The following is a 13,937-nucleotide window of genomic DNA, read 5'->3' as shown; positions in this document are numbered from 1 at the left end:
GTTCCCCGAAGCATGCTGCACCAGAATTTTCTTCATACCTCCTTCGGAAGCTGAGAAAAGGCAACTGTCCCGTCACAGATGGTTCTCCCCCGCAGCCGTTGAAAGCCAGAGTGCCACGAAACTGCAAGACTCTAACCTACTAGCGACCTTGACTAAACTGGCCAAGTTAGATCCGGACTGTGCCGAGGGTCGGTGAGTACTTGCATCACTTACTGGTGCCCGCCCCCCCCACCCGGCAGAACCGTTCACGCTTACGCACGAGTATCCCTTAAAGGTATTCAATCTAGATTGGGTTAGCCTGCGCTCCCTAGCTATTCTCGCCTTTTGAACACTGCTTTGCAGACAAGGGCAGGGCCTACTCGAATACTGAGAACCAATTCTTCATCGCCTCAAGCCCCTTCCCGAGTTGCTACAGCCCTCCCAAGAAGACTCGCTTTTTGTTTCATCTGCACAGGGATCCCCTCTTCTTGGGGCTGAACGCGAATGTTGGGGGACGACTAAGAATTGCCTAATGCTATTGATGTGTTAACGTTAACTTAACCTTTCATTACAGGCTGTAGCTGTGGTTTACCACTGAAATGCATTAGGAAACATAATGTGTATATAGATTGTATAGTATAAGGATTTTGTGTGGTAACAGTTTTCGCATTGCTAAAGTTACTTGTGTCTAATGGTCCGGCCGACAATTTATTTTATTTGTATATTTGTTGGAAGCATGCAAAGCCCATGGGCATCTAGGCGCTAGTTGCAGACAGAAAATGGTGCTGAGGGTCCGTGTCAGTTGAAGAGATGGGTTTTAAGCTTTTTTCTGAAAGACTCGTAGGAAGGTTTGCTGCACAGGGCGGGGGCGGTGGCGTCATTCCAGAGCGCGGGGGCGCCGGACTAGGAAGCTTGCCCCTCCTGCTTTCTTTGTTGAACCTGGGTGTTACAAGACGGTGCTGGTAAGCAAATCTTACTGGTCTGGTTGCGGCGTGTTGGTTGAATTTATTTTTATTTTATTTATTTTTTCTTTTCGGCCAGGTTGGGGGGATGTCACTGGAGAGGCATCGGTGGGTGATGGATAGAACCTTGAACTTGATTCAGTCCTTGACTGGTAGCCAATGAGTAGATTTTCTTGCCTTGTGGGCATGTTTGCTGATGTCAAAGCACAGCACTGAGCGGTATAGATAAATGTATAGATATTGTTCACATGAACTTGTCTAAGAGTAATTTGTGGTTAGTTGCTTTGTGCTCATTTTGGGCTTCTGATCACTCTTGCCCCTCCAAAAACTTAGTCTTGACCGCCTTCTAAGCTACCTAGATTGGTCTAGCCTGTCCAGAAGGTTCACCTGTTTCACTAAACCGAGGGTGGCCTCTAAACTTCTGCACACCAGGTCAGAGTTGAGAAATCCATCTTAACGGGGACAAACAGGCCCTCGAGAATTGCATGAGCAGATGGTCTGTCCACTTCCTGGTCCGTCATATGCTCTAAAGGATTACTTTACAGTCACTTTGCAGTCACGTTACGCCTCATTTGCACAGCACTTTCTATGTATAAAGTACAGCATTTCTAATACCTTGTTTTTCTCTGAAAGCAAGAGGAGAATTTTTAAAGTTAAACCTTTTCAAAATAGATCTGACCAAACTATCTGCCAATATAGGGGCTTTCAGCTGTAGATCATCATTTTCATTACTTTTAGTTTTATGTTTGGTATGTTTTATCCACTCTGGCCCACCTCGCCCGTCTAAAAGGCATACATCTTGTCCACAAAACAAGTTTTTTTCTTCTTAAATTCTTGATTTTTAAAAATGTTTCGTTTGGTCGCTTTACTATACCATTGTTGCAATACATATATTGTTTTCCAAGAACAGGTTTTGGCTAATGGTGTTTTGCTTCCAGGTGATGCCCAATGCCAGCCTACATGTGAAATGGCTCCAACTGCATCTGGCCTCCATTGGAGGAAACTAGAACAAGAATGGAGGAAAAACTATGACCAAGCCAAAAGAGTAATCTATCAAAGAAATCTGAGCATACAAAAAGGAAAGTCGTAAAGCCAAAAAGAAATATTGTGATGACTGGATCACAAAAGCCACCCAACACTATTCAACATCATAAAGATGAGAAATCCCCCCTGGATGCAATAACCCACCAGTACCCTCGCAAATTATGCGATGATCTTGCAGATCATTTTAGGAATAAAATCACTGACATACACCAGATCATATAAAGTCCAATCAACCAGACCGTGCACACCTTCCCCGCAGCCCCACATATCCTGGATCGACAGAACAACCTGAAAAGCTTTGCCCAAAAGTCAAGAAAAAAACTCCTCAGCCTGGTGAAAAAAACAAGGCCAGCTCCCCAATGGACCCCTGCCCACCAGACATCTATAAATCAATCCTTACACATATCCTTCTAAACAGGAAGAGTACCACGAGCATTCAAATCTGCCTACATCGAACCACTCCTCAACGATACAACATGCGATGTGGAAGACCTCTCAAACTACAGACTGATCTGAAACGTTCCCTATGCAGCAAAATTATTTGAGATCTATTTATATGAACAACCACTGGAACATGTAGAAAATCACCAACTATTGGGACAGGCGTCAGTCGGCTTCAGACCCATGAGAGGGTCAGAGATGGCACTTCTCCCTATATGGGATGACCGTCAGACCAACGCAGACTCAAAACACAAACTGCACTGATACTTCTCGACCTCACCGCAGCATTCGACAGTCAGCCACAACACCCTCAACACCCTGAACAAAAACAGTATGGCTAAAGCCATTCAAATCAGCACTGCAGGACACCTGTGGAGAACCACTAAGGTCCTTGCTATCCCCACTCCTCTTCAACATGACTCCACTAATCAACCTCATCAAAAGGCACTGCTTCACTTGACGAAACTATGCAGATGACACCCAAATCATCTACAAAATCTACGAACAAGAAGAGAACGCAATGCTAATAGACGGTCTCAAAGAACTCTACCAATGGATGAACACTAATACCCTCAAAATCAACCTGGGCAAGACGGAAATCATGATTACATCAAACAAAGGAAGCAACCATTACATCCCAAGGCCCACAGAAATGGGAACAGTACCCACACCATCCAAAGTTGTCAAAAACCTTGGAATCCAAATGGACAACGAGCTAGCCCTAGAACCAAAAACGTGATCATCAAGAAATACTTCTTCCATCTACACACAATCAAAAATATTCTACCATTCCTCTCCTTCGTACAAAATACCAGTCATCATCTCTCTCTCTCTCTCTCATCATGTCCAAGATAGACTACATAAATAGCCTATACATTTAAATGCCAGATTATTTACTGAAGAAACTGCAACATATACAGAACGCAGCTGCCAGACTTCTCAGACTCTCACCAAGGGGCCACATCACTCCAGCGCTAAAGATGCTACATTGGCTGCCAGTCAAAAAACAAATCTCCTTCAAAACGATGTGCATAACACACAGAGCAATCCACAACCTAGGAGCGGAATTCATAAAAAAGAAAATCGCCATCTACCAGCCGACTAGAACACTCGACTCCAGCTACGACATCCGCCTAGAACCTAAACCATACATGAGGGAAAAACGTGGTGCATCATTCTCTTGCCTAGTCATTAAACTTTGGAACTCCATCCCCAGAAAAATATGAACCATGAAGGGCCATCTAAAATTCAGAAAACCTTTTAAGACCTGGCTCAACTCGGAACGGGACTAACACCAATGAACATCACCCACGCCCCCCCCCATGAATTGAACACACAGCGGAAAGAAGGGCGAGTAGGCCAGACCAGAGTGAAGTGCAAGGAAGTAGAGAGGCGTCTGAATGGGCGGGAGACTCAGGTGTACCTGTCCCCTTAGAAGGTCAAACCGGAAACGGGGGTGAAAGATGGGACCATATTAATTGGACCACAGATATAGGGCTTTAGATAACAACTGTAGCGAGAGATTGACCACGTGGCACAGGAAGCACAAGGGCACAGGGAATAGAGCCCCCTGCCCCTTTGCAGGGGGGATTGAGGGGGTTATGGTTGCTGCAAACCGGGATTTGCTGGGGGGGGGGGGGGAGGGATGCAGGCATCAGCTGGTCTGAGCACGGGGTGGAGAGGGTACGGTCACTGAATGGCGCCGTTGACGACCCACACCTCGGCACACAAAATAGGAGTGGTAATTGTAGCATACCACAATGTACAACAGGGGAAGGAATATGTGCCGCAGAGCATCAAAATGGAGGGGGTAAATTAACGTAGGGCACCACCACTAACCAACTCTACTAAAAAACGTATCCTTCTGCATACACTTGTCAAACTCTGAAATGAACACAGCCATACCTCTACAGCACTACAAATCACCTGCAACACACTGCACCACAATGATGAAACAAACCGCACATACCCTCGCACAACAGCACATGATGGCTACTGACCGAAAATCACACATACTCAGCAAATGGTGTAAACCAAACTGATGCTGCCAAGAGCACAGCACAGCTCTCTTGCTCCTTTCTGCGCCCCATTGTACTAATGCACACCTCCCCTTACCCTCTTGCTTTACAGATCTGCCAGAGTGCCAAGGGACTACGCAGGTGGTGACAGTGGACGGTATAAGAACCTTTAACATAACATTGGTGCCGGCAGAGGGTGCTTTGGCTATGAGCCCAATAGGATCCTTATAAAGCTGTCCCAGTGGATTGACAGGAGTGACCTGCTGAGGTTCCGTTTGTTCCAAGAGAATCTTTTGGATCTGCAACAATGGACTCTGAAAACAGCTGAGATACCACCCTGTGCTCCTTTATGGATCCACAATCCATGGAGCATGGAAGACAACTCGCTCTGTATTGTGTTAAGGGGCTGAAAGCCTTTTTCTGGGTTTAGAAGGATTTTCTTTCCCTGACGTTTTACGAGGTCTTGTTCTTTGCAGACAACACTACTGTTGTGTTTGAATTGTTTCTGTCCTGCCACGTATTCCTCATCTATATCTTCTATATCCAGCTTCAACTACTTTGGAATTTATTTCAGCAGAGGGCGCTGTGCAGTCGACTTGATGTCCCTCGAGGGCTTCCGTCTCGAGGATGACGTCATCGAAGGTATATATGTAACGCGCAACGCCCGTTGGCTTCAGTTGTGTTTTTCCGAGTAAGCTAGCGCTTGGTGAACTACGACGCCCTTCATTTTACTTCAGAATGTCTTCGGCTCGGACAACCCTGGAGACTGGGTTTAAGAATTGCCAAGACTGCAGCGCTAAAATGTCGCTGACAGACCCACATCGGGTCTGTTTATGGTGCCTTGGTGTGGAGCACAAGGCCTCGACCTGTCTGTCATGTCAATGAATGACAGGAAAAGCTCTGAAGGAGCGTAAAGGAAAATTGGTGGTAGGTAGACTCCTCAAAAAATCCCCGTTCAACTACTCTGTCAAAAAACATCTTCCGACAAAGCGAGAGATGACTCACCTCGACAGAAGAAAACTAAAAGGTCTAGGTCACAGTGGCTCTAGCCACTCCTCGTCGATGTGGCTCTAGCCACTCCTCGTCGATGAGAAAATCGAAGAAAAGGCATCATAAATATCCTAGTCTTCCTCGTCCAACTCATCTCCAGAGAGGAGTATATCTTGCCCTACTAAGGCCTCGAATCTGGCTGAATGGTAATCATTCAGGCAGGAAATAATACAAATCTTTGCAAAACCAGCTCCCTCGAAGCAAGAAGGCCATGATCCTACTGTGCCTCCTGAAGCTGCTCAGGAAAGGGCTAGAGCCAAATCTTGCAGGCCCTTGAGCCTGGGACAAAGGCCAGGTTTTCATCGCGAGCCGTCGAGGTCTCAAGTCGATGAGAAATCATTGCAGTCTCCGTCGAGTCATCAAAGTCTGTCACAGAGTCGACGGAAAAGTCGATGTCGAAATCATCAGCGTCCAAGACACAGATTTCATCAACGCCAAAATCAAGTTTGACGATGACTCCATCAGCATCTGGCTCGAAACCATTGAAAAGAAACACCTAGGGCTTAAGTATAGACCAACTCGGTCATCATTGCATTCCTACCCTTAGGGCATTCTATGTTAACACAAAGAATGGTACTAGGAGAAATCTTTACGTAGGGGAGAAAGGACAACAACCCTCTCTTCTTGACAAAACGCACATGCAGGCTGTCCCCAGTCAGAAGAACACCCTGCCCCTATTTGGAGGGCCTCTCTCTAGGAGCTTGGTGATGTGCTGCCTATCTAAAAGGGATAGCAAGGAGACTTTCCCTGATCAACAAGCCTACACGTATAACGCAACAACAAAAAAAGAGTTAAAAGGTCAGACACAAGTATGTAGATACTATATCAAGACCATATACATTAGATATGTCTCTTCCGTATATGAAAGGAGGGACACTGCTACCAGGAATTTCTATCTGTTTTACTCAGTTATCCTGTCATATCGAAACTTGTACTGATCTTGTTAAAACAACAAACCCTCTGTGAAGGGCAACCAAAACACCTAGGGGCAAACAAGCCAGTCTGGTCACAAGTGGTTTTTAACGTGTACACATTTCTTGAGTTGGACAACATTGTGCTCATGAGGAGGCTCATGGGCTGGTTGGTCGACCAGGTTCGATAACCCCAGTTGTTTGGGTCATCTTCTTCAGGACCTAGTTTTCTTATCGTGGGGTTCACTCCTTCTATGGACCATCAGTGGAATCCAGGCGACATCTCTGATCCCCCAACTACGAGCTGGTGTAATCCTGCGGGTCCAAGAATCTACGGATCGTCTGAGGCAGAATGTGGAATTGCGTCCTGTCACAGCGTCTCAAGTGAAGCAAACCTTTCTATTGGGATCCGCCCATGGACAGCCGTGAATCTAACAAATCTAGTTGTGCGCATCTATGCGTGGGGCTAAACGCCCTCGGTTGTCCTGCTATGCAGGTGCCACGAGTGAACATTCATATGCGTACTGGATTTTCACCGATGAACGCACTAGAGCTCTTTAAAGGAGGAGGGGTAAGTGGCCTCGGATCGTTGCATCACAGAGGCAGTCGACATCGCGCACACAGGTTTTCGCAAGATGGGGAACAGTGTTTGCTTAATGTCATCCAGGTCGGCTGAAGGCGACTAACTTCCATCCGGACATGCAGACAAAGGTACTGGATATGCTTTTCAATTGGAGGAATTTTCGTCAAAGGTTGTCGGAGTGGTTGCAAACAATAAAGACTGATGGAGACATCACGCTTTCTGGGAATCTTGCAGCAGTAGCATTCAATGTCCTTTCGCTCTTCCAGAGGAAAACCAAGCAGATCCTCCAAGGGATACATTAAATCGTGCATGCTCCTCCTCGCATGCAGGGGTCCCTCTCGGATTCGGAGGGCAACAGCAGCTCTGCCCGCAGGGCAGAGCCCCAACACACAAGCAGGCCTTAACTGACCGTGACCTTGAGCCACCACCTAGGGACCATGGCGGGAGGCCGGCTGGCGAAGTTCGCCACGTGGGAAAAATTCACCAGACATATGGGTGCTGGACGTTCTCTGACAGGGACACACCTTGGAATTTGAACACAGGTGTCCACGTATCCCACCAATTCAGCGACAAGTACATGGACCAAAGCTTTTGACAGAGGTGCGTGCCATGTTACAAAAAGGGGTGATAGAAGCTGTCCCCCGATGTGTCTGTAGGGTCCGGAGTGTACTCCAGATACTTTGTGGTTCGAAAGAAAACTAGGTGGTGATGACTGATCCTAGATCTTTGTCGCCTCAACAAGTATGTAAAGTCCCAAGAGTTATGGATGGTCCCGTTGCAACACGTGCTCAGCCAGCTGGAGCAAGGGGCTTTTCTGACGTTGTTGGATCTAGAGGATGAATACTTCCACATACCAATTCACAAACACTGCAAGTTCCCACGGTTCATAGCTCAAGGTCAGCATTACCAGATCCAGGCCCTGCCTTTCGGCCTAAAATCAGCCCGAGGGTGTTCACGAAGTGCCTGGCCCTGGTGGCGGCATATCTTGGTCTGCAAGGCATCCGTGTATACCACTACTTGGACGACTGGCTTGGTTTTCTGGCTCAGGCGCACTTGCGGGCGACCACACATTGAAGTCGTGCATTGGAGTTCTCCATAAACTAGCCGTAGTCTTGCTTGACACCATCTCACGACACGCTGTTTCTAGGCACCCGAATCAACACAGTAACGTGTCTGCCATCACCTTCGGAAGAGAGGGTGAAAGACATACAGGGAAAGGTACAGCGCTTGTCGTCTATGCAGACAGCGACAGTTCAATCCATCAAGTCGCTGCTGAGCATGATGTCCTCCTGCATCAGCCTCGTTCGGCTGTGCAGACTTGTAATTCTCCAGAAGTTCCTGGATGCAGGTGTCGATGAATTTTGCGGACAAAATCTCACTGAACGAGGAGTTCCAGCAGGCGATCTAGTGGTGGGCCGTATGGCCGCACCTCGTCCAGTGAGCTCCATTTGAGGTTCCTCTTTATCAGGAGACGGTCACCAAGGACGCCTCCCTAGAGGGATGGAGAGCCCACACCAGTCAATTGCGCGCCAGAGGCATCTGGCAACCGGAGGAAAAGGACCTACACAACTTTCTGGTGCTTCGGCCCTATTCTGGGCCATCAATTCTTTTCTGACGTCATGGAAGGACAAGGTGGTGTGGATTTTCACCACGCCCATGTTCTATATCCGAAAACCAGGGGGGGGGTGAAACCCAATCACTGGTGCTCTCCAAAGAGGCCCAGGACTTGTGACGTTGGGCCATCCATCAAGGCATGTTCCTTGTCCCGTTTGACCTGGCGGGAGTCAAGAGCACAATTGCGGACTTGCTCAGCAGGGACTGCCTTCTTGCCATGAGTGGGAGCTTCACCAGGACCAGGTGTATCTTCTGTTTGACAAGTGGGGACGGCCCCAGATCAATCTCTTCGCGATTATGGCGAACACCTAGTGCCGGTCCGCCAGCAGGTTCCCTCAGCTGAAGAGCTTGCGAGACCCGTTCTTGTTCCTGTGGGAGGGAGGGTTCTTGTCTGCCTTTCCTCAGTTTCCTCTCCTACTACATGTGATCAACACACCCGGTGTCACTGCAGGATGATACTCGACGAATGTAAGAAGATCCTGGCCAGGGCCAGGGCTTCGTCAACGTTAAAGTTCTAAAGGGCATATATCGAAATGCTTCTTTGTGTGGTTCAGGACTCGGAAGATTATTCAGCTGCGGGTCAAGGCCTCTCAACTTCTAACATACTTGCTTTCCTTGGCCATAGTGGGACTGACTCATGCCTCTATCAAGGTGTGTCTTACCGCCATATCCAGGCACATTAGGTCTCCAAAAACAAAGAGGTGATGGCTGGAAGGTTTAGAATGAATCCCAACCACTGTCATTGCTCTGGGCAACCCTCCAGACCATTGTTCTTCAACGTGGACCCCTTGCTCACTATTCTTGGAGAGGCACAGCTCCACGCTACTGATGAGGTCCAACCAGACCGAAACACATGTCTGGGGTTGCTGTTGGTGCTCTTGTTCAGAGGAGAATTGCCTAGCATTTTGATGCTGGACTGCCCCATGTTAGGACAAAGACTGATATGTTTTGGATATTTCTGCTCTGTGAAAGATGGTGAGCTAAAGACTCTGAGTAAGGCTCTCGTAACCAGGACTAATGTCTGGCAGAGGGACACCCAGGACCCCCATTGTTATTTGCACATTAGGTCTCCAGGCAGACCTTCGCTGTGGTCTCCGACTTGTCAAGGAGTTCCTCAAGGAACTTTCAGGACTTTTCCCTCTGGTGAAGGCTCCTCCCGTGGCTTGGGAGCTCCATGTGGTGCTAGGTAAGCTCATGGAGCACCCTTCAAACCTATGCATCAGATCCCGCTCAAGCTTCTCTTGTGCAAGACCGCTTTCCTCATGGCTATTCCCTCGGCCAGGAGGGTTGAGGAGATTCAGGCCCAGTCCTGCAAGCAGCCTTACTTGTCTTTCCATGCTTCAAAGGTGGTACTGCACACGCACACACCACCTTCCTGCCAAAGGTTCCTTCAGAAGGCCACCTCGACAGGCCTTTAGTGTTGCCAGTCTTTTTCCCGAATCCGTCGTCGCTGGTGGAGAGGGCTTTGCATTTGCTGGACGTTCGTGCCTTGAAGTTCTACGTGGCACCTATTCAAGGTTTTCAGAAGCTTTCTCAGTTGTTCGTCATCTTTGGACCTGTGAATCAAGGGAAATCCTTGTCGAAGGCTTCCATCTCCAGGTGGCTCTCTGGCTGCATCATGCACTGCCATCGACAGGTGAGCAGGCCACTGCCATACCGGCCGAGAGCCCATTCCACCTGAGCTATTGCAGCAACAGTGTTTCTCTCTGGTGTGCCCCTGCTCGACATCTGCAGGGCTGCTATGTGGAGGTCCATGCACACATACACAAGATTCTTCTGCATCGATGGGGATTCCAGGGAGGAGTACGGAGTTGGCCAAGCGGTGCTACGCAACCTATTGATTTGAGGGGAGTATGTTACAGAGGTGAATGTTATTGCTTCTGTTAAGCCTTGCCACCTCCTGTGGTTATGTATGGGCACTGCTGTGTAATCGTAATTCATGAGCATGTTAATCCCTGCCAGATGCCATGCTGCAGAAGATTTAAGTTAGTTACCTGTAACTATTGGCAGGAGAGCTTGCATGTGAATCCATGCCAGACCCATGCTAGAGAACAATAGTTACAGGTAAGTAACTTAAACCGTACAAATCTGGAGAAATGGCATATCAGGAGGGGGCACAAAACTAGTAGATGTTTATTTGTCCACCCATTGACTGTACATGGCCATTCCCACCCAGTTCCTGCTCCTTACCGCCCACAATCCCTCCTCATGGGAGCTCTTTGAGATCTCTTTAATTATGCCTCACTATCAAACTTTTCATTTGAAGTGCCTGCCATTGTTTTTCAAAGCAGTCTTCTGAGAGTTAATGACTTAATTGCAGTTCTAAACGCACTACGGGTGTAATAAAAATGTCTTAACCATGTCTGCCTTCAGCCACTGGATTTATAAATACTATATGATCTTCACTGAAGTCCTGTTAAAAACAAGCATTGACAAAGCCAATAGTTTTGGCTTGTACAAGTATTGGGCATTTGCCAAGCACTGCTCATGAATTCCCAGGTTCTTGCACCTGCTACCATCAATAGCTAGTTAATAGCACTCCCGCAGTGCTGGCAAGTGCCTTTCCCATGCCTGCACAAAAGCCCAAACTGTTGGCATTGCCAATGCTTGTGTTTCTTGTCTGCCACAGACAAATGCTCTGACCTCCAAAATATAGTGGGGTAAACTGGTAGTCTGGAGAGAGGGGACAATGCCACTACTGTGAGTAACTTGTACTGCAAATTAAACTTGTGATGCAGTCTAAAATGGCAAACAGTTGTTGGAAAGAAACAACCAATGATATTTTGATAGCATAACTTACATTATGCTATCTTATTACTTTTAGGTTCTTACAGTGCCAGCCAAGGTGTGAATTGTATTCGTGAAGATGTTGCCATGTACATTGAGAGACGAGATGGGGGTGTTCCAGCAGATCCCGATAATATTTATCTTACCACTGGGGCTAGTGATGGAATTGCAGTAAGTTTGCCATTTTATTAAATGCATTTTCAGCTTATCTGCGAAGTATTCAGGAAAGTAACATACAAGCTGATTGTTCATGTTGATTGCCAGCTTTTCTTTATTTTTTTTGCTGTTGTCTGTATCTTCTCTCTTTAAGGCCCTTCGGGTACAGCATACCCTAGTAGTGATGTGAATTGGATGTACATAACGTGTACCTTGGCTTGCTGTCCTTCTAACGAGTTATGATTAGGTGCTGTCTAGTCAATGTGTTCATTACAAGTAAATATATTGCTACCAGATAGATGTTTGCTCATTTGAATCACATGAGAAAAGCTCTTAACTGATGCAAGTGGTTTTTATGTTTTTGTAACTTGAGAAAAAGGCACAACCTCCTTATACTAGTGGTCCTCTCCCAGGTTGTTTCCTTTGGTAGTGGTAATATTGCATAAGGGCACGGAAGGCCTCGATAGTCCAGGCATCTGATGGCTTGCCACAATAATGTTTGAAAACCTAGAAACGCAGTGTTGCCCAAGCCATATTCCTGCTTAGACATTTAAATGGAAGCCCCACCCTGTAGAGATCATTAGACATTCAGATACATTTAACATTTGAAACGTATTGCTTACCAATTTCTAAATTGATCAAGGGTGTCAGTACTTTTTGTTATTACATACTGTGACGAAGTGCAAAGCGTCATCACTCCGAAAGGAGGAGGAACCCCTCCTCATCGCCATTACTCTTGCGTCCCGTTCCACTTTCCTCCATACTGCATGGGCGTCCCTCGCGAGGAATGGGAGACGGAACCCCTTTTCACCAGAAAAATCTTCTTCCCCTCTAAATTTAGAGGCACGCAGAAGTGCGGCCCTGGGAGCATGCGCTGCCCTGACTCCGTCCTCCGGCGCCACACTACAGTCCCCTTTTCCGTGTTGACTGGAGCGGCCCTCCTGGGTTTGGCTTCGGTTATGTAATTCCATGTGCGGATTCTTCCTCTATTTCTTCTTATGTCTTTTTTTAATAGGTACTCGGTCCTCAGACACCACAGCTCCTCCACGGCGCATGTCGACTTCGACAGGATTGTGGGCCCTTCCCAACGTCAGACCCCCACGCCATCTGCCTACATTGCCTTGGCCCAGAACATGGTTCGCAAACCTGTTCGGCGTGCGGCTCGCTGTCCTCGAAAGCGCTGATGAACAGACTAGCCAGGTGGAGGGAGCTCTTCCAACGGTCTCCTTCTGAGGATCTCCAGAGTTTCGTGAAACATCGATCCAGGCCTGATGTAGGGCCTTTATTTTCATCTGCACCTCGCAAGGGAGACTCCTTTCCAGGGACTCTCCTACGCCGGAGGACCGGTCTGTTCCTTATACTAACACGCACCGAGGCTGTTACAGCTACCGGGATAAGGGGTCCTCGGATCATCCTGGTGCCAAGGTCGAGGGGCCGCTAGGCTCTATTACCGGGCTTGCGCCCAAGGGGCTCCGCCCTTGTACCGGCATCATGGCCGAGGGGCTACGCCCTGTTACCGGCAGCACGTCCGAGGGGGCACCTGAATGCAGATCTAACGACCCCCGGGCCGAGGTGGAAACACCTACCAGGCACTGGCCGGGGAGCGGGGCAAGTCGCACGCCGCTTACATAAGAGACTTGGCAGAGGCTTGCACCAACGAGCCGAGCAACACGTCGCAGCCACGTGGTAGGCAGCTCAACAAAATGGCCGACGTGCCAGAACCCTGTTTGACGCCTCTGCAGGACTTCGGCGAAGAAAGAGTATCGAGGTGGGACTGGCATCAACCAGGCACGTGGCCTACGGCCTATCCTTCTTATGCGCAAGGTTGTTTCCCCTTAAGTCTGTATGTATAGGGGAGGGGCAGCAGCGGCCTCAGCTGGCTCTAGCTACCCCGTTGGTCCCCTCCTCTTCCTCCTCCTCGACCAGCAAGGACCGGATCTTTGAGAGGTTCCTCGGCCTCATGAAGTCTCCAGATATGGGGGCTATCATCAATGACGCAGTCAGGGAAGTCCTTCCTGCTATGCTAGCGGCACCACAGACACCTCCGCCGATACCTTTGGCCCCGGCGCAGCCGGCGTCTCCAGGTCCTCAGCCTACTCCGCAGGCGGTTCCATACTAGCCTCCTCCTCTTCCTCAACCTCTGGCGGCAGTCCCTGTGCCCCAGCCTCTGGCTCTGGATACTCCTCCTCCACAGGATCCTCCAGACCCTCAGGATACTGATGAGGAGGATCCTGACACGCCATCATCAGCCAGGGCCTTCCACTAACGTATCTCGGGCGTGGCAGAATACCTGGGCCTCCCCCAGCCCCCCGGTAGAGCAGCCGGCAGAGGGCATCCTCGCTGAAGTCCTCACAAGGTGCCCTTCTGCCAGAACGGGAATTCCACTCCAAAC

At 48.5% G+C, this 13,937-nt stretch overlaps 1 protein-coding gene across 1 annotated transcript in view; it reads left to right on the top strand.

Moving 5' to 3' along the window:
- Positions 1–13,937, top strand: part of GPT2 (glutamic--pyruvic transaminase 2) — a 352,603-nt gene that overhangs the window by 141,135 nt on the left and 197,531 nt on the right. Inside the window, exon 4 of the mRNA XM_069607062.1 lies at positions 11,427–11,560. Within this exon, the coding sequence (XP_069463163.1) occupies positions 11,427–11,560 (134 nt within the window). The remainder of the gene's footprint in view (positions 1–11,426; positions 11,561–13,937) is intronic.

The sequence above is a fragment of the Ambystoma mexicanum genome, chromosome 1p (genome assembly GCF_040938575.1).
Source record: "Ambystoma mexicanum isolate Mex_15411 chromosome 1p, UKY_AmexF1_1, whole genome shotgun sequence".
NCBI classification, from domain to species: Eukaryota; Metazoa; Chordata; class Amphibia; order Caudata; family Ambystomatidae; genus Ambystoma; species Ambystoma mexicanum.
This window is presented reverse-complemented; position numbering and strand designations above follow the sequence as displayed.